The sequence below is a fragment of the Dasypus novemcinctus genome, chromosome 7 (genome assembly GCF_030445035.2).
Source record: "Dasypus novemcinctus isolate mDasNov1 chromosome 7, mDasNov1.1.hap2, whole genome shotgun sequence".
Taxonomy (NCBI): Eukaryota; Metazoa; Chordata; class Mammalia; order Cingulata; family Dasypodidae; genus Dasypus; species Dasypus novemcinctus.
Window position 1 is genome coordinate 7,851,805 of NC_080679.1, and position 21,820 is coordinate 7,873,624.

The 21,820-nt window shown below is 44.3% G+C and overlaps 1 protein-coding gene across 3 annotated transcripts in view; it reads right to left on the reverse strand.

Annotated features, from left to right (window-relative positions):
- The window catches only part of AGAP1 (ArfGAP with GTPase domain, ankyrin repeat and PH domain 1), a 617,334-nt gene that overhangs the window by 141,616 nt on the left and 453,898 nt on the right, over nt 1-21,820 (reverse strand). For 2 of the 3 annotated variants that reach the window (XM_058299852.2, XM_058299853.2), the window contains exon 12: nt 4,235-4,396. The exons of the other annotated variant lie outside the window; for it this stretch is intronic. In XM_058299852.2, coding sequence (XP_058155835.1) covers nt 4,235-4,396 — 162 coding nt within the window. The remainder of the gene's footprint in view (nt 1-4,234; nt 4,397-21,820) is intronic. 3 annotated transcript variants of the gene reach the window in all.

The following is a 21,820-nucleotide window of genomic DNA, read 5'->3' on the forward strand; positions in this document are numbered from 1 at the left end:
CATACCCTGTTGAATAATAAGCTGGGGTAAATCCAGCCTGGCCCTGCATTTTTAAAGAAAGATCTTTGCTACAAAACTTCTAGATGTTATGATCCATATAAAAGTCAGTGTCTTTACAGAGAATCTGAGAAATATCAAGGAAGCTATTCAGACTGCACCACTCCTAGATTCAAAAGCCGCTCCACGTACCTCAAAGACTGGCTTTTTGCCTGGTGGAAAGAGTTTGAGGCTGAGAATCAAGAGACAGTTCTGTCACCTACCAGCAACCTGACCTTGGACAAGAAAGCCACTTAACCTCTCTCCACTTCAGCCTTTTCACTAGGGAAACAGGGAAATTAACACTTGATGCAAACTTGTAGGAGTGTATAAAACTAAGGAGAATAACCAGATTTGGGGTGGTCAGTTTTGACCCTTCCCCAGGCCACATAATGGCATCAAAGAAGCTGTTGTTTCATTTTAGGCATGGCAACCTCACTATTGAACCCTCGATAGGAAGATACCCTGAAAACTACCGCTATTTAAAGACAAGGCCAAAAGATGCCGCGTCGTCAGCCACCTGAAAACTTCCCGTGGTCTAAGGGTTTCCCAGGCATGTGCCTCATACCCAGGGAACCAGGTCCCAACAGCCTTCCAGGACCAGAATTCCTCTGAGATGTCCTGAGAGCCACGCCCAGGGCTGATGGGGGGCAGCCCCAGGTCTTAGAAAGGTTTCCTGTTCCTGGGAACCCACACCACTCTCCTTGAAGCTTCCACCACGCTAACGAAACCCACCTGGGCCTGCCACTTGAAGAGCCCTCCCGCGTGGGACCACCGTGAGCACGCCCCCACACGCCCTTCCTCAGGACCCTTCTCCCTGCTCTCTTTGAGGGTCCTGCCATTCCAGGAGCTTGCCCCCCTACCCCTCCTCTCCACATCTGCCTTGGCTTTTGTTGGCTGAACATCACCTTCAGGTACGGCACCCACACGGACCTGAACCCAACATTTTCTTCAATATGTGGAACAGTTCTGACCAAATCAAGACCAATTTAAAATCAAGAGTATCACTGATATTCTGAAATTTAATGTCCCCAATGGTCTATTAAAGAGAAATAGAAACAAGACTCAGAAAAAACAATTTTTTTTTAAAGCTTAATATGGCCTTCACCATTTAGTTAGCAGATGCTGGTTTCTAAGAAGCTCTTTTAAAGTTAAATTGGATAGCAAAGTGCCCTGTTTTGGACAGTCTTAATTAATGGAACTTAAAAGTATCTTTAAGTTGGTTTGAAAGGAAAAAATAAAGTGAAAATTTCATTAAAAAGTTGGACTACCAACCCTTATTTCTTTCTGGGATTTTGTAACGGAATACTGATAGAATGTTAACGTCTTGGGTAGTTTTCCTGGGTGAAAACATCACAAAGCTGCAAAACGCTACAAAAAGGATCACAGTATTTGAAAACTCACACACTTAAGAGATTGTCACACACTTAAGAGATGGGACAGATGTAAGCCAGACGGAAGGTCTTGGTGGGCACGGGGGAGAAGAGGGACCAACACCCGTCCCCCCCAAAGCCAGCAGCCTGGAGTCTCAGCAGTGAGGACAGCGAGGTAGCCGTCCACCTTTCCGGGCACTCTGTTGCAATCGACACGTGATGTCACAATCTGAAAGTCAGAGCGTCCTGCCCTAGTCCCGACCCCAGGCTTCTCCAAACCTTCGAGACGGGGCCAGATGGCTTTCACTGTATGACCCTTGAGGATGGTAAACTAAGAGCAACCAGGCTGAAAAACTAAAGGTCGCCCAAACGCTCAGACACGTGAGTCAATCAGGTTACCAGCTCATGACTCAATGCACCTAGAGAGACAAGGAATTCTCATAGTTTCTGCTCCTTTAATTTCCTAGATTCATGCAATTCATTTTAAATTATAAATATAAAAAGAAACCAATATGTCTACTAATGTTAGGTTACATCATCCCTGCCACCAGGTATAGAATTCAATCGCTGTTCTTCACCAAGATACAATGACTCTCTGTAATCGCGCGTAATGGGAGCTAGAGTAAGCAACTCGGACGGAATATCCTGATTTCCACTGGTCACACCAAGAGCCCCGGCGTGGAGAGGGTATTTCTGACTCTTGGAGCAGCACACGTACTGATGAGACATAGCGTTAGCCTTCCAGTTCCTGAAGAGGCACATCATAGAGGTAAGAAATGGCTTGTGTTCAGAAGACCACGGGGCAGGCTCCTTCTTGGGCTTGGCTGGGAAGGGTCTGAAGTCCATTCACAGAGTCCTGCTGCTGCCTGCAGGCCTCAGAGGGACCACGGACAGTCCTTCCCGAGAGGCTCCCGGGCTACCGCGCTGATGAAGGACCAGCAAGGGCGTCGGTGCCTGGGTTTTTCCAGGGCTTGGTAAGAGACTCTGTGAAAAGCAGGAGCCTCCTGGCCACGGCCTCTGCTGGCTCCAGGCCCACCTTCTCCTGCCTCTGTCCCGGGAGGTGGACCAGGCGGACGGCAGCGGTGGGCTCCCGTGCACTCAGGCGTCCAGGAGGGTGGGGTCAGTGGAGGGGGAGCAGGTGACCAGAGGAAGGGAGAAGAGGGAGGCTGGGTGCTCCTCCGAGCTCATGCCCCCTCCTGGGTCACCATGGGCTGGTGGTGTCTCTGTCCAAGGCACATTCTCCAGGCGGCCCTCTCTCCAGGTTCCAGTGGTGCCCCTCCCCTTTCCTGCCACCACCCCTGGGATTGGCCATCACCCCCGTCATTTTTCCCACACTGTTTTAGACAGTCCTTGTAGTAATCTCCCCTTGACAGTCCTGCCCGAGGGCGCCGCTGGCTCCCTCCAGGTCCCTGACCAATTGGTGTGCTTTATTCTACTCTAATGAGATTTGAATTCACTCAGTTGTTCCAAAGCGGTAGATCAAAAACCGTAAAATTCAACTACTTTACCGTATCATCTATAATACTTTTTATACCCACAATGACAACTTTTCGGCACTAGGTCAAGTAATAGAGGAGACACTGATAACCACTAGTCACGGTGCTGGGTGGGAAAGAGAAACTGAAATAACTTATCAGAACGTGAGAAAAACGTTTTTATTGGCTAAACTTGTCAGCATGAAACCCTGTAAGAAGCATGTTGAGGGAGAAAGACTTCCACACACGTCTCTGTTTGGACCCTGGGAAACTCCAGGCAAGCTACCAACACCTGTCCGGGGTCGTCATCATATCTGAAGTGCCGCCCAACTCACAGAATTACGGTAAACCAGGCATTGGGTGCGCCATGAATGTCTGTTCCTTCCTTGCTAACGTGTGTGCTGGGGGTTTAGGGATGGATATCTGCATATTAGGACGGAAGAAGTCCCTTCTCGAATGGGGCCAACGACCGGCAATTTGTCATTTTGAAATTGCAGTTTTGAAATGTTCAGAAACAGAGTAAACAGAGAAAAAGGGTATAAATTATGCAGATAGTTCTTGCATATGTGAGTCTTTGCTGCAGACAGACCTCGTTTACAAATGCCAATCTCACAAATCATAATTCATATTAGCAGAATAATGTTTAGACATTTTAGTTTCTTTTAAAGTATTCTTTTGTTTATTGCCACTACATTAATTTTATTTCTCATAATATATACATTGTTTTGAGTGTCACCAAGTGGCTTGCTATCCACTTGTGTCTACAGAATAGATGTAAAATCATTTAAAGGATTCAGGACAATGAATTGGGCCATCGCTGGGAATAAAAACCGAGGACTTAAAGTCAAAAGAAGAATCAAGACACACAAGTGCCAAGAGCCCACAAAACAAGAAGAGTGATGGACGCTAATAGAAGAGATTCTTATCAGAGCATGTTGCCAAAAGCCAGAATCAGGGCAGCTGTCTTATTAGATTAAAGATCAGCCAATACTAGAGGCATTTCTCCAGTTAGGAGAGTAATGCAAATGGCCAGCCTCTGTTGGAGTGATGCTCTCGACCTCGGCTTTCAGGGCAGGGCAGCGCTCAAGAACTTGACCAAGCGCTTCGGGGAAATCAGGGCTCCCACCTACCAGGCAGTCAAGGCCAAAAGATGAGGCCTTGATGAGGCGGAATCTTCTGGAGAATGCAGTGGGTGAACAGAGGCCCCAGGACCTGCAGGTATACCGTGAACCTCGCTATTTGCACTGGTGGTTCTAAAGAGGAGCTGATTTCACACGTTTGAAAACTGAACTTGACTTATCTGCAGGCGCGCTCTCCCGCGGGAGTGCCCGCGGAGCCTGGCAAGCTTACCTTCGGCAGTGCCCGAGAGGCCGTCGGCTTTGAAGTTGCTGGTACTTTTCTTCCTCCGGTGCTTCTTTCTGTTGGCGTGAGGAGAGGGGGGCGGCTCGAGCTTGGGGCTGGTGGTGCTGGAGATGCTTGGGCTGGAGCACACGGAGTCACCCAGCCCCGTGTCTGCAAGAGGACCGCAAAAGGCAGAGTCACGCACAGGGACTTAGAAAGCCGACTTCATAAAAGCACCACGGTCAGGCTCCTCCAAGACGGTATAAAGCCCTGCAAGTCATGTCCCAGCACGTGGCCACCGGATTAGAGGGCCAGGAGCACCCAAGAGTAAAAGATCTTGATGCCTTTCACTCTATTCAAAAAGATATTTATTTCTGTACCATCTTTATGCTGTGGAGAACTTAAAGTGCTCAACTTTGCATGACAGAAGAATAAATATTAGTGTGTTCTGGAAAAGGAAAGTGGTGAGTTCGTGCTTTTATTTTTCTCTTCCCATCATTAATTACCTTGATGTATTAGGAATTAAGCTAAGAGATATGAGTACGAAAGTATCTGAAATGGGTTCAAGAGTTGTGTGCGTGCATAGGATAGGGGGTCCCTGAGGCTGCCTTCTACCCCTCAACATTCTATATGGCTGTAACTTCACTCCGTTATTGGTAAAACATGGCACATCATTTCTTTCTCTCCCTCTCCCATCTCCGAATCACCAGTGTCCAGCAATAGCATGTGGAGGTCAATATAGTAGACCTGCCGATTTTGATTTACTGCAGCTACTTGTAAAAGTTTGATAATCAGTTCACAAATGATTCATTGTTAGTGAAACTCTTGGCTTATTATGACAGTGATGATGTGGTATACATCTCCAAAGTCTTAAGGGAACTTTACTTCATGATTCAGCATCTTCATAACTCAAAAGACAGAAGGTTTGCTGCTGTATATGTCATTCATTGCACTAGATGTTTCTGTGCACCCACTGTGGGGCAGCCAGTTTCTAGGTCATGAGAATTCCAAGGAAGACGTCCTGGCCAGGTCTTTAGCCAGAAGCCGGCTATAGCCCGGTGGGTAAGAGGTGCTAAGCAGGGGAGCAGATGTAGCTCAGTGATTGAGCACCTGCTTCTCACGTACAAGGTCCTGGGTTCAATCCCCAGTGCCTTCTGGAAAAAAAAAAAAGAAGAGGTGCTAAGCATTATGGAGAAAAAGAAAAGCAGGGGTGGAGGGTAGGGAGGCTGGGCTCCTGGGTGGGTGCATCTTAAACAGAGTGGTCAGGGGAGGCGGGCTGAAAGGTGACATTCGAGCCAAGCCCTGAAGAAGGCGGAGGAGAGAGAAGGTGGCTAAGTAGCGAAGGGGAGAGAGCCAGAGCCCGGCCCTCGGGAGGGGACATCCCTGCTGTGTTCCCAAGACGGAGAAGAGGCCAGAGGCCTTCGGGAGGCAGCTTCGCAGAAAAAGGGGCTCTGCTGTGGGGGCTTTGCCTGAGGGAAATGGGGGCGGCTGCAGGGTTCTGAGCAGAAGGGTGGCAAGATTTCAGACATAAAGATACCTGAAACCAAACTGAACTTGAAGTATTTCTGCCTTTAGTTCTAAAAAAAAAAAATTTATGATGTTGAGAAATATAAAAATACATAGCTAAGGTATCTGAAAAATACACATGACTGCCATAACGCCCGGGATGCACCTTTCTAGATGTCCGAAGTCCTGAAATCTGCTGCCCACCGCTGCATGGTGGAGAGGGCTGGCCTCAGTAAGCCCCTACAGGGAAGGGACGAGGAGCCGGCCCAAGGATCCTGCGGGGGCGCCCGGGGGCCCCGAGCCCGGACTGCGTCAGCTGGGCCCACTCAGCCGTGGATGGGCCCTCCTTGCTCACAAAATGCTGCCAAAATGTCATTTTCACAATTCCATGGAGCTCCCATAGCCGGCGAGGCAGTGCCAGCACCGTCCTTCAGTCAGAGGGAATGTGCTTCCAACGCACACAAGTGCCCTGCTCCACGGCCAAAGGGCCCAGACAGACGAGCCACTGTCCTTCCCCAGCTGGACAGGAAGTTAATAATACTGGCAGAGATTTGGCCATGAGTTTCCTCATGGGCCTTTCTCGGGATTCAACATATCCGTGAGTTCTCTATAGCTCTCTGTCTGTCCAGCCATCCACCAATCCGTCCACCACTCTCACATCCACCCGTCTCTGCAGTCACTCATCTAACACGGTCTTCTCATCCTTTCTTCTATTCTTAGAGGAAAAAGGTTCCTCTCTTGCTAAACTAACCTTCCACTTGTACTCTCCCCACACCTGGTTTCATATCCTCAGGTGCCTCTCCTCTTGCCCAGTTTCCTTCTACTCAACTTCCCCATTCCCATGAGCTTCCTTTCTGTCCTCACGGTCCCCAAATAATTTAGATTTCCTCTGCCCCCCCCCCCCCCCCCCCCGCCAATCCTTTGCTCCTTTGCTTAAGCCCATTATTCCTTTAAACCATAATCTTAATTGCAAAATCTTAAATAGTAGTTCTTACCTGTCAGGTACTGTCCTAAGCTCTTTACATATACTAACTTGCTCAGATCTACTCCAGTAAGTGCTATCATCACCACCTCCATTATACAGAGGAGGAAACTGAGGCACAGAGAGGTTACCTCACCTAACTCACAAAGCCAGGGTCTGGCTCTGGGGTCTTTACTCAAAACCACTAAACAGATATCTCCAGACAAGGTTCTCTGCATGTCCGTGAGGTTCAGATCTATTCAGTCTTCTCCTCCCCGTGAAGTCTGGCTTCCCTCACTGCTTCTCCCCTATGACATTTTTTTTTTTTTTTTTTTAAGAGATCCTGGAGATTAAACCCAGGACCTGGTACATGGGAAGCAGGAGCTCAGCCACTTGAGCTACATCCACTCCCCCATATGACTTTTAATTCACCAGTAACTTCCCTTGGGCCACAGTCAAAGGCCCTTTTTATTCTATCTTTCCCTTAACCTCTTCATTGTACTGAATTTCCCATTGGAAAGTCTTTCCTTGTTTGCCTTCCAAGACACAGCTCCTGATTCTTCTGTGTCCTCAGGAACCTTCTAGATCACATGACACCAAGGATGGCCCTCACTTTCAGGTCTTCCCTGTCCTTGCAAGTTTACCTAACTGCCAGTGTCAACTCTCTTCTCCACAGATGGTGCCCAAGGGAACCTCTCCAGCTCTGACCTTTCCATCCCCCTCCAGCTTTCTCCTCTGTTACCTCGTATCCCTCCTCTTGAAACTGAAGTTCCTTTCCCAGATCCCATCCTCCCAGGCCAGACTGCTGGTCAACCTCTCTGGGTAACTTACCACAGGCAGCAAGCATTCTTAAGCTCCCCTCTCGGCTGGCACTGAGGCCATTTGGGTTTAAATAAGAGACAAGCAGAAAAAGCAAATCCAACAGGCCTTGGGTGTCCTCCAATTCCAACATACCACATTCATTCCCAAGGGCAGGTCACTCTATGCCTGTAACACTCTCCACCTACCATCTCTCTTCTCAGAACTCCTCCTGGTCCTGCGCTTGGGATTTTTCTGCCTTGGGTGCTCTATCGGTTACCTCTAACTGGACCATCTGCTCCCCAGGACAGCTAGATGAGCACTGAGGGCTCCCCATGACAATGAGGGTGCCCACAAGTCCCTTGCATCATGCAGATGTTCTTTTTTACGGTGTTCACCAAGAGCTCTTTTTAAGATACTAAGAAGCTACACATCAGCTATGTAGCTATAGGACAGGCTTCCACAGAGGGCAGGGCCTCTATTTCTGGGCTCTTTCTTCTGTTCCTTTAGTCCACTCCCCTGTGTTCTACCTGTACATGGATGCTATGGCTTTCTATGCCATCCTGCTACCTACTCCAAGGCAGGCCCCTGCACTGCTCTTCTTCACAACTGTCTTTGCTATTCTTGGTTGTTCTGAACATGCGACTCTATCCATCCATCCAAGTCAATGAAAAAGATACCAGATAGGGTGGGGGGAGACAGACCATCATGCCTTCAGATGCACCGATCCACATTGGGGAGCTTTTTGAGAATGAAGACCCAGAAACGTCAGATTGTCTTCGCATCAGCTCATGTACCTTTGAACGTACCTGAAAGAAGCCACAGAAGCATCTTGCCAATACCATGCTGAAGGTCTGATATGCCACACTGATGTCACTCACCCAACTGAGATGTGTTTGACAGTTAAAGAGTACAAGGAAATCCACCTCATTAATTTCTCCTTTGTGAACTATCCTGCTCAAATTAAACTCTGCTTCCTATATGCCCAGGAAGTCCTCTTTAACTCCACAATCCAGAGCCTTCCTGGGAAGAGCTTTAAACTCACTGGTAGGTGACTAAGAATTTGCCTTTCTGGAAACCAAAACAACATGTCCACTTGCAGGATTCTTCCTCTCTCAACTGCAGAAAATGTTTTCCCAAAACAACTGGCAGGGGCCACAGCCATCTCATTTTCCACATCTTCAACGCATGTAATTCTGGAAGAACTTCCTGACTCCCCTGAGGTGAGTGGTTGAGTGACAGCCTGAGAAGCAGGCTGTCCTGTTTCTGATGATGTCCAAGCACCATAGTCACAATACTGAAAATGGGAGGCAGGACTAAGCTTCTCAGTCACCTTGAACTCTTTCTGCAACAAGGAGAACATCAATAAAAGGAACTAACATGCGCTCAGCTGCTCCCCATTATCATCTGATTTGCTGTGCCTCGTGGCACAGGTAGATGCCTAGAGAAACAAGCCTTGCCCCCACTTTAAAGATGAAAAGCCCAGGCTCAGGATACTCTTGAGGTCTTCCTGCAAGTTGGGGTGGAGCCGGGGTTGGAAGCCAGGTCTTCTAACACTGAGACCCCATCCCTTTCCATTGTTTTCTCCCTGTCGACATCACCGCTGCAAAGCTCCATGGTCCAGGCCCTGGGGATTTTATTTCAAGTTTCCTGCTGGGCAATGGGATACAGGATGGCTGGAGATGAGGGGTGAGCGGCAGTGTAGCTGCTTAGAAGTCAGGCATTAAGTTGGGCTAAGTAGGATTAAACCATACCAGACTGTAGCAGTTTGATATGGTTATGAATTCCAAAAATAGATACTGGATTAGGTTTATAATCTGGTCTGTACCTGGGTGTGATTAAGTTATGATTAGGGCTTTGATTGGGCCACGTCATTAGAGTGTTGAGTCCCCACCCCTTGGTGAATGGGGACCCACAGATAAAAGGCACAGCAAAGCACAGAATTGAGGGTTTTTGATGTTGGCATTTTGATGTTGGAGTTTAATGCTGAAGCCTTAACCTGGAGCCCCAGGAAGTAAGCACACAGAGGAAAGAGAAGCCAGCCCCGGGAAGAGAGGACCTGAGCCCAGGAAGAAGCAAGCCCTGGGATGAGAGGAACCCTGAACCCAGAGAGAAGCCCCAGGAAGAGAGGAACCCGGGAAGCCTGAGCCCTCGCAGACGTCGGCAGCCATCTTGCTCCAACACGTGGAAATAAGACTTTGGTGAGGGAAGTAGCTTATGCTTTATGGCCTGGTGTCTGTAAGTTCCTACCCCAAATAAACACTCTTTATAAAAACCAACCAACTGCTGGTATTTTGCATCAGCATCCCTTTGGGCTGACTAATACACAGACCTTGAGAGAAATCCATCGCCCCAGGCTAGGTCTGGGGGAGCAAGTAGAGCTCGGGCGTGGGGAGCTGGGCAAGGAGAGGCACCCGCCGAGCTCAACAAGAGGCGGCTGCAGGCTGCGGCCCGGGGCCTGCCTGTGGGAGCACCGGCCACATGAACGTGCCGTAGCCACGGTGCAGAGGAGGTGGAGGCAGTGAAGGACAGTATCTGTCAAGGGAGGGTGAGGCCCTGGGTCAACGGAGGCTGTGGCAGGAGGGTGGGGCCCGGCAGGGAGCGTGGCATGAAATAGTCCCGGGTTCTGAGTCCACTGGGATCCAAGGGCTGGGGCCGATCGGAACGTCCCTGACTTCTAGGCCTTGCACCCTTCCAAGGGAAGGAGTCTAACAACCTCTGGCTTAAAATATGAGCAATCAAACTGTAGTAGGCTTTCCACTTTCCACTAGTGGCAAGGCATGCCTCCAACTGAAGAGGCCCCCAAAATCACAGCGTCAGAGCCCCGTCCATGAGCTCCTGATGCAGCCCGTGGACGAGAGTCTGCTCCTCCTGGCTGCACACCAAGAATGCATTTTGCTTTCTCTCAGTTACTGGGCATGAGGACAGACGGGTGCCGTCGACAGCATTAAAAATGGGAGGGGAGAAACAAAGAGGAAAAAAGCACGCCAAATTAAAAAAGCAAGCGTCTCACTGCCCCACACCTAAAGCGGCTTTGATGGAGGGACCCGGACGCCTGCACCACGAGCCGCTCAGCTGGGATGGGCCGCGCTGCCACCATCCTGCACGTTCACTGCCAGCCATTAGTTCTTCCCAATCGGGCATCAATGTTCAACGCACACCCCAAAAAATATATAATATGAGCAATAATGATAACAATCTGCAGTCTCTCCGAGCTTCGGTACGTGAAGTATGAGTCAAAGAAGCAGTTTCACTTTTCACTCGGAAAGCTGACAAGCATGACTAGAGGGAGAATAAAATAACATTCCGTTCGCATAAATATCAAGCAGCCTGCTTGAGACTGATGGGCCAGGAATGTATTCTTAGCTATCATTCCGGCAGACAGGCCCAAGGACACTCATAACTTATTTTACAATCATTTAGTTTCAGCTCAAGTGGAAAACGTGACAACTTATCTCTGCTGACAAGATGCCATATCGAACCTTACAATTAACTTTCCTCCGATTATCTGCCCAGCCGATCATTAGCTGGGCAATTTTTGATGAACTGTTGCAGGGAGCTCGCCTAGGTGATAGCTGTCAATGCCAGGTATGCTGATGGGTTTGTGATAACCCTACTGATATTCAAATAGATGGAGCTCAGTGTATTGATTCCCACACCCCTGCTGCTCCCGGGTGGCTGGGAGTGTGTCCGCCTGGATGGGGCTCCTCCTGGACCAGGCTGGCTGCAGGAGCGAGCGAGGCGCTCTGCAGCTAGTGCTGCACAGTGGCAGTCATGACCGTGCCCGCTCTTGGTCCTCTCCATACATCCCCTGTGCCCCCCCCCCCCGCCCAGGCCAGGCACTTGCCCAGGCTCTGCATTTCGGGGAGCAGTCTGCCCCCAGAGGCACACCCCAACCCCTCCACCTTGGAGGACTCGATTTGGAGAGGGGACACTAAAAGTCAGCTGCAACGAGCCCCCCGACCCCGGCTCCCTGGGGGAGCAGCCAATGGTTCCTGAAGGGCTGCTTCCTACGTGTTCATTAAAGTTATGCAATGCTTTAAAAATGCATTTTTATAAGAAGCCAGCAACGATGAGACAAATAAAAAAAAGGCTAGGTGGGGGTCCACTCTTCTTTTTCTTTTACACATACCCTAATGCATTCATTTGTCAGTATTAGAAACAATGCATTACTAAATAATCTTTTTTATTTGTATTGAAGTAATTCAAAAACATGGCGTTTGTTGGTACCAGGGGGAAAATATCGTTTGTGGGCTAAGACGCTCTATAAACTCAAGAGGAAGTCATTGTATGGGCTAGTAAATAAAACACCTTTGAAACAAGGTCAACAATATAAAGTTCATTTGGATCTTTATTAAGGGCTCTGCTTGTTCTAACGCTTAGACAGATTTGCAGGTTGGTAAATAAAGAACAGTCCACCCTTTGCCATCCAAGGAAATCACAACATCCCTGGTCTCTGTTAAAAGGTGAGTGTGAAGTGAAGTTCAAAACCTTGTCCCTTCTCACAGTTCTTTTGACTGCAGCTTTCAACAGAAGGAGGTTTACTTGAACTCCAGTCTCTGAAGAGGTTTCAGAGACTGGCATTATTGTCCATTTCCTTTGCTGTGCACGGTGCTTGCACAGAGGTACACAATGCCAGAAGAAGGGGCAGAGGAGACCAACGGGGGGCCGGGGAAGATGACAAGTGGTGGAGGAAAGAAAAAGACAACATAGTGTTAGACAGAGTTATAAAGACGGGGAGGAAAGGAACACAATAAGAGGGGTTCAAATGGAGAGAAAATATAGGGGAGAAGAATTTCCAACTTGGGTCACTTTCAATTACACCAAGATGTCTCTGTAAATTAAGCAGAATGAATTGGAATTTAGGAAATTGAATCTCCACGTACATGAAGTTCTTGACTATAGAAATATGTTTATAAAGCCTAAAAAAAAAAGCACACTTTCTGATCACTAACTAAATGCTTAATAAGCCAGGTATGGTCAAGGTAACTTCTTTGATGAGTGTCTGTAGAGCAGTCCCTTGGGTTTCCCTTGTGCTAAAACTAAACTGCTCTTCAACAGACAAGATGGCAAAAGTTTGTGGAGAAACCATCTCCTACGGTAGCAGAGGGTGAACACTGAAGTTACAATCTCAAGGCACAACCTCCAGAAAAGTAAAAAATTCACATCTAAGAGAAGCTGTTCAGGGAAAGGCTTATGGTGATTAAGAATTGGGAAAGTTTAGGAAGACAACGGTAAGGGCTTAGATGTCAAAAAGAAAAAAGAAAACAGGAAAAACTCTGGCAATGAAGCAGTGAAAAGAGACCATCTCCTTAATAAGTCAATATTATTAAAAGTAGAATTCAATGGCCTTTTCTTTGATTTTAGTTTTATTGGATTTTCTATATCAGATATTGAAGCCAAATTTAAAAATTTGCCAGTGAGATGGCAATTAGAAAATACTTGCACTTTAGAATAGGATTAAAAAAAAATACAATGAAGATAAAATGCAACAGCAATGAGGACAAAAACATGACCTATGCTTTAAGGAGGGCAGGTTTTATTTTGTTTGTGGATAAAATTATGGGTGGAGATTAGGCAATCTCCAACATTCCTTCTGGGCTTATATGGGGATGGTGGGAAGTGTCTTATTCACTCATCCATAGTAAAAGTTTCCAACAATGAAAATGTTGTCCCAGCCAAGCTCTGGGACTGCTGTTCTGCTCACTATCCATCCTGATCTTGTAAAAGAGCCATGAAGAAGTGAGAGTTTTACCCCTTCTCAAAGTTCTGAACAACATGGTACAAAAGAGATAATCAAAAGATAATCAACAGCCTGGGATCTCCAGAAGGTTGATGCTGATGGCTGTGCCTATGCCTATGCCTATGGCTATGGCTATGGCTATTCTATGGCTATGCCTATGGCTATGCCTATGCCTATGGCCATGGCTATGGCTGTGGCTATGACTATGTCTATGGCTATGATTATGTCTGTGCCTATGACTATGTCGATAGCTGTATCTATGACTGGCAATGGCTTCTGTACTACTGCTGCTGCTAGTACTACTATAATTACTATGATGACAACCACGACCACCACATGACCACCAGTTTCTTTCTTTCTGAATTTTATGATTTGCTTTGAGAATGTACAATCCATACAAATTTGGGGTGCCTACTATAGTTCCTCTAAATCAGAATTTCCAAACTTGAAATATCCTACAGAAAAAAAATTCTTCCCTAATGATTATGATGGCCAGGCATGTTTGACATATGTACTCCTACAGTGATAGCACTTCTGTTCCTCTTATCTTCACCTAAATGCTCTTTAATGTGGTTCTATCTTAATTGCTGTGGATTTCTACAAGAGAATACTATGATCCAAATTAGAATCTTGTTCTGCTTTCTCTTCTAACTGATCTGCTACTTCTGAATTGTACAAACACTTTCTGATTTTCCGGTACTGACTCTTATCTCACCATGTCTTGGTAGTAACTATGTGAACACACATACCATCCTATGTTACAAATCTCAAATTCATTTAGTTTATTTCATTATAAATTAAAGACAGTAAGGAAGAATGAAAAGTAGCCTTCAGAGGTAAAAGAACCAGGAGAGACTGTTAGAATGACAGCAAAAGATAAATCTTAAGAAGAAGGGAGAGAGAGGGACTTCTGGCATGTCAGCAGGAAGAGCTCCATGGACCTATTCCCCAGCGAAAGTGGTAAAATATATATATATGTATTGTATTTAAAGTCTTTGGAAATGGTACCAAGTACATATAAACAAAGAAACATTCACAAGAAAATCTATTAAAATTGGATATGAACAGCAAGAGTCTGTAGTATTTGAACAAAGACTCACTTTCTCTCACCTTCCTTCCAACTCAGTGAGATGGAAACTGTACTCCTGAAATCTGCAGCCAAGCTCACAGGGCTCCCACTCCCTACAGCTCCCAGCCAGAGAGCTATCTGGAGGACCATGCTCCAGGGAGGAGAAGGATATTGTTATTTCTTAACTTGGCTCCAGCTACTTGTCATTGAGGCTAAGTTCCAGGGGAATGTGGCTGAAGTGGGGGTTCCCATTTTCCACTCAGCCTCACTCATGAGATGGAGGCTCTATCTTGGGTGTGGCACTGATAAAATCTGGGGCCCCAGATGCCCCATACTGGGAAGAAACCATGATGAGACAAGTAAAGGAAGGTATGAGTACAATGTCACATCAAATAGAGAATACCAATAAAGGCGAAAAAATCATAAAAAAAGAATCAAATGGAAATTCTGGAGTAGAGAAGTACAATAACTGAAATGAAAAAATCACTCAAAGGGCTCAATGATAGTTTTCAACTGGTAAAAGAGAAACTTAGCAGAGATGGACAGAGATCATGCATTCTAAAGAACAGAGAGAAAAAAGAATGAAGAAAAATGAACAGTGCCCCAAAGAAATGTGAGACACAACATCTGACTTCTCAGCAGAAACAATGGGAGCAAGAATGCAGTGGATAACTTATGAGAAGTGCTCAAAGAAAACCTATCAATCAAGAATCCCAACGTGGGAAAGTGTTATGGTGTGGAACACGGGACATGGGGTGCAGCGATGCCCGGGGATGTACTCACCAGATGCAATGGATGTGACATGATGATGGGGGAGAGTGTTATTGGGGGGGAGTGGTGGGGTGGGGGCGGTGGGGGCGAATGGAGACCTCATATTTTTTTAATGTAATATCTTTTTAAAAAATGAATAAATTGAGTAGAATTTGGAAAAAAAAAAAGTTCCATATTTGCAAAGCTATCTTTCAAAAACTGAAGGTTAAAGACATTCCCAGATAAACTAGAAATGATAAATAAGGTTAATATAACAAAAGTTATAAATAGGGAAGCGTACTTGGCCCAGCAGATAGGGCATCTGTTTACCACATGGGAGGTCCACGGTTCAAACCCAGGGCCTCCTGACCCGTGTGGAGCTGGCCCATGTGCAGCGCTGATGTGCACAAGGGGTGCCGTGCCACACAGGGGTGTTCCCCGTGTAGGGGAGCCCCACGCGCAAGGAGTACACCCCGTAAGGAGAGCTGCCCAGCCTGAAAAAAAGTTCAGCCTGCCCAGGAGTGGCGGCCACACATACGGAGAGCTGATAAAGCAAGATGACGCAACAAGGATAGACACAGATTCCTGGTGCCGCTGACAACAATATAACAATAGAAGCGGACACAGAAGAACACACAGCGAATGGACACAGAGAACAGACAACTGGGGCGGGGGGGTGGGGGGTGGGGAGGGGAGAGAAATAAAATAAATCTTAAAAACAAAAATAAAAACAACACATGAAAGTTATAAGATGCTTTTTGCATCTTCTTTAAAAAACATAAAATTATATAAAATAATCATAACAATGTATTGTTGTGTTCATAACATTTATGGTATAATACATATACTGATAATACTACAAAAAGGAAAAAAGTTATGTAAGAATATTTCCATATTTTACCAGAAAGAAATTATGGTAAGTTTGAAACTGATTCTAATATGTCTAGTTGTAAATGGTATGCCTTAGAGCAACCAATAAGGAAATAATTTTAAAATTTGTAAAAAAAAATTTTTTTCAAGAAATTTCAATGTTTTCTTAGAAAAAATTCACTTAATGCAAAAGAAAGAAGTACAAGAGGAAGAGAGGAACAAAAAGAAATGAAAAACATAGAAAATAAAAAGTAAACTGGTGGGCATAAATCTAATTTCACCAATAACATTAAATGTAAGTGGATTAAACTATCCAACCAAAAGGTAGAGACTGTCAGAATGAATTTAAAAACAAGATCCAACTATATATTGTCCACAGGAGATACCCTTCAAATTCAAAGGTATAAAGAGATTCAAAATAAATGGAAAAATATGCAAACAGCAACCAAAGAAAGCTGGAGTAGATAAACTAATATCAGACAAAATACACTTAAAAACAAAATTTTTAAAACAGAGATACAAATGGATGCTTTATAATGACACACTGATCAATTCATTTAGAAGATATAACAACTATACAGTGGTTATATAGGGCTAGGGAAGGAATGCTTAGGGGTGTGGAATTTTTCCTTTTGGAGCAATGAAATTGTTCTAAAATTTTTGGTGGTGATGAATGCACAACACTGTTATTATACTAAAAGCCACTGATTATGCACTTCAGAAAAATTGTAAGGCATGTGAATATATCTCAATAAAATGCTTAAATCAATCAATCAATCAATCAATAGTTGTGCAAGAATGGTCAGAAATAGCAGCTATGTACAGCAGGGGAAACAGAGAGATTGAGAGGTAAAGAATTTTCTTGTTAGTTTTTTATTATTATTATTAAAATAATGAAAAGGCTGTAATAATGATTGAAGTGATGGATGCACAACTCTGCAATTATACCAAATACCACTGATTATACACTTTGGATGAATTATATGCTTTATCAATATGTATGAAAAACTGATTTGTTTAAAAGAAACAGTATGTTGAGTGAAATAAACTGGACACAGAAAGACAAAAAAAATCAATAATAGGAGAAATATGGGAAAAAATAAGTATGCGGAAATTCCCTATACACTAGTAAATAATCAAAGGGTCAAAGAAGAGATCAAAAGGGAAATCAAAAAATAAGGGAAAATGAAGACACAATATATCAAAATTAAGGAATACAGCTAAAGCAAGTGCTTAAAGGGAAATTTACAGTTGTAAATGCCTATATTCAGAAAGAAGAATGAATACCTAATCTTCTACCACAAGACTGGAAAAAGATTCGACCTAACACAGTCTGAAGGAAGGAAATAATAAAGATTGGAGCGGAACTAAAGAAGTCTAGAATACGAAAACAATAGAGAAAATCAATGGAACCAAAAGCTGGTTCTTTGAAAAGAACAACAAAACTGACACAATATTAGCTAGATTAACCAAAAGAAAAAGAGGAAAGGTTCAAATTATGAGTACCAGAAAGGAAAGAGGTGACATTACTACCAAACTTACCAAAATAAAAAGGATTATAGAAGAATACTATGAACTATTGTATGCTCAAAAGTTTGATAACTTAGATGAAATGGACAAATTCCTACAAAGACAGAAACTACCAAAACCAACTCAAGAAGAAACAGAAAACCCGAACAGACCTTTACCACTGAAGAGATTGAATTGGTTATCAAAAAATATTCACAAAGAAAAGTTCCAGCCCAGATAGCTTCACCACTGAAGTCTACCAAACACTTAAAGAATACCAATTTTCACAAACTTTTCTAAAACTAGAGAGGAGGGAACACTCCCTGATTCATTCTATGAGGCCAGTGGCCAGTATGGCCCTGACAGCAAATTCAGACAAAAATATCACAAGAAAAGAAAATGGCAGACTAATATTTCTCATGAAAATGGATGCAAAAATCCTTAACAAAATCTAGCAATCCAAATACACCAACATATAAAAAGAATTATACATCATATCTGGAACTTTTCCTAGGGAGACTGGTTTAATACCTAAAAATCATTTAATGTAATACATTATATCAGCAGAAAAATAAAAATCACACCATCACCACAAGAGATGCAGAAAAGCCATTTGACAAAATCTAACATCATTTTACCATAAAAAACACTCAGTAAACTAGGAAAAGAGGGGACCTTCAACCAGTTAAAGGTATGTACAAAAAACTACAGGAAACATCATACTTAATGGTAGAAGACTGAAAGCTTTCCCTGTAAGATCAGGAACAAGATAAGGATGTCTTCTCTCACTACTTCTATTCAACATTGTACTGGAAGTTTTAGCCAGAAAAATTAGGCAAGAAAAAGAATAAAAGATATCCAGATTGGAAAAAGGTAAGTAAAACTTCACTATTTGCGCAGAACATTTTCTTATATATATAACAACTCAAGGAACCTATTTTAAAAAGTTGCAGGATGCAGGATCAACATAAAAAATCTCAGCTGTATTTCTAAACATTAGCAATGAATAATCTGGAAATGAAATTCCATTTACAATAGCATCAAAAAGAAAATCAGAAGAGATTTTGAAAATGTAAAACATATACTCTGAAAGCTATGAAACGCTGTTGAAAAATTTAAAAAGATCTAAATAAATGGAAAAACATCCCATGTTCATGGATCAGAAGACAATATTGTTACTACTTCCCAAATTAACAAGTAGATTCAATGCAATCCCTATCAGGATTCTATCTTGCTTCTCTGTAGAACTTGACCAACTGATTCTATAATTCATATGGAATTGCAAGGGATCTGGAATGGCCCAAACAATCTTGAAAAATAAGAGCAAAGTAGGAGGATACACAGTTCCTGATTTCAAAACCTGCCACAAAGCTATAATTAAGATAGCATGGTACTGGCATAATGATAGCATAGAGATCCATGGGGTACAACTGAGAGTCGAGGAACAAAACCATGTGTCTATGGTCAGCGGATTTTCGGCAGGAGTGCCAAGACCATTCAATGGGGGAAGGAATGGCTTTTCAATATTTTTGTGCTTCTAAGGAAACTATGAAGAAAGTGAAAATAAAATCCACAGAATGAGAGAAACTATAAATCTAATATTTCTTAAGGGACTTGAATCTGGAATATATAAAGTGCTCCTAAAACCCAACCATAAAAAGACAACCCAGTTTTTAAAATGAGCAAGGGATGTCAACAGACATCTCTTTGTTTTCTTCTTACCCAAGTCACTTTCCTCTTACTCTCCAATCTCTCGACTTACATGGTTTCTTTGTACCTAATCAGTGTCTTACTATCTCTTCCTCTCCCACTAAAACAGGCTTTGAAAGGCACCCCCAAGTCCCTTTGGCACTTCCTCATGTCTGATGGCCAGCTTGCATTGTATACCAGCATCTGATTTTAGGGACGACTGAAAGAAGTGGTGAAGTGGGGCAGAATGCCTGAGGATGTCAGTGAGGGAGTACACTAGGGAATGTAAGTCAGGATTTGAGATTTAAGAGTCAGAAATAAAACAGCTATTTAGTTGATTTTTAGCTGGGTGCAAGCTGCAAAAGTTTAAATTAATCCAGTGTACTCTGAAAAATGTAAAGACGCGCTGAGCAGCACTGTTAGGTGGAAATGAAATCATTTCAAGAGATTCCCGTTTCTCTCCAGCCTCATCTCTTTTTATATAATCAGCCACAACCATTTCTCCAGCTTGGTGCATATGGATGCTAAATTACAAAGTGACGCTGTTTCACACGGGCGCTCTACTACATGACCAGGCTGGAGAAAGTCTGAGCATGTATATGTATAGAGGAAAACTCAGTAAAATAAAGATGTTAATTAAATGTATGATCCCCCTTTGATTACACAGATTTTCCTTCTTGAGAGACAGAGCAATTTCTAGTAAAAGTCATGTGGAGCCAAATTCCTGGCTGTGGCAAGAAAGGCTGGCATAAGCCACGAGGGGCCCTGTCCAGGGTCCTGAATATGGCTCAGTTGTTTCAGTCTATTCAAGGTACAGAAAGGTTTCTTTGTGGTCCATTCCTGTTCTTAATCTACTGACATCATATGGTTAGAGAACATCCAGTGGTATGTCCCTAAGCTTCAAGAAAACCTGATATAGAGAAACACGGACTAAAGGGGGGGGAGATAATTTGGCTGTGATATACCATCCCACTTATCTAAGGTTAAATGTCATAAAAAGATAAATAATTTGATTCTTTTATTTAAACTATCATAAAGAGCAGTATGCCATAGCTTGATTATTTTCCTATTGCTTAGATGAGTTTTAAATTCTTGACAATGACATATCAACCTCTTTACATAGAACGTTTTCAGTATTTAAAATGATAACTTCTAGGGTAGTTTGGAATGTGGGCCCAAGGGAATATGCATCTGTGGGGTTCTGGACACATGTTGTCAACCTGGAAGGACTGTGCTTCTCCCAAGAGAGGGCATCCAGACCACCACACCATTACTGTCCAAAACTGCTGGCCTACTGGCACTTCCCCTCCCGCCCTTCCCACCGCCGGTACAGGAGCCCGGGGTGCTCCAGACGGCCAAGTCAAGCAGCATCATGGGGAGGCAGGTGGAGGGCAGGGAGAGGTTGCACGGTGGGTCCATGAGAAGCAACCAGCACAGCTGCAGAACAGAAAGGCAGCCGCTGGGGCTCCCAGGCTGGCTCCCAGGAAGCTACTGCATCTTTTTCAGCCTCAGTCTCCTGCCAACACTCCCCACTCCCTCCTGACCCACCTCGCCCTCCGCCCCCTCGTGGTTGACAGCATCTTCCTCCAGCCTCGCCAGCCAACCACCTCGGGGAGTTCTCCACTCCTCTCCTCCTCTCACGCCCACCAATCTGAGAGGACGGCCTGTGTGCAGCTCTCCTGCTGGTACCCAGTGTGGTGCTAGATGGACAGGATGACGGATGGACGGGCTCCCTCTCCCCTGTGCTGCCTCTCTTCCAGGCCCTGCAAATGCAGAATTAAATAAAACAAGTTCCTGTCCTAAAGAACTAACGTTCTAGTAAAGGGATGAATTCAGAAACAGATATAATGGCGATGATGAGCGCTGTGGATAAAAAAAAAAGCACAGAAGCTGGAGCGAGAACCTGTGCGGGGGTTGTGTGAGGATCGAGGCTCCCTGGCACACTTCAGCTTTCCTTACTCCTGAAAACCTTGCCCACACAGCTAGAAAAGGGGATCGATTTTATTTCAAATAACCATCCAATGTGGTTAAAACTAAGCACTATCAACACTCAACTATAGTAAAAAAAAACCACAAACACGTTATTAATACCAAAACATCATAAGTTTAAGGGGAAACATTTTTGGTAACAGAGAGGGTCTTGGGAAATTTACTTTTAAATAGATCACAATTAAAGTGGGATAAACTACTGTAAACGACAAATCCCTGCAGCCAAGGGAAGCACCGGGCCCCGCCTCTCAGCGCAAAGCCCTCCCGGCTCTTGGGTGGAGGGGGCCGCCCCTCTTCTCAGGTCTTGCCTGACACCGCGCCTTCCTTTAGCTGAACGTTTTTCTGTGTTGTGTGATTTGACTCCGGGTGTTTCTCCTATTTAGTCATGGCCTTCTGAGTTTTTACATCTCTATGGGTCCTCAGTGCCCGGCAGGCTCCGTGCTATGAGAGTTGCAACATACATGCACACAGACACACAGAGAGGAATAAATTAAACTCTTTTAAAGATGATGGGAAAAATCCTATTTGCCTGTAACTGTCTATTTAAGACCTAAGAGTTTCAAAAATTATTTTGACACCAGCTGAAAAATAATTATTAAATAGCTTTACAGTTTTTCAGCCTTTTGGGGAAAAATTATTAACATATTTTGATGATAAATTACATCTTCTTTCAAAAAAATCTAGATTGTCCCTTGGGCAAACCTTCTGTTA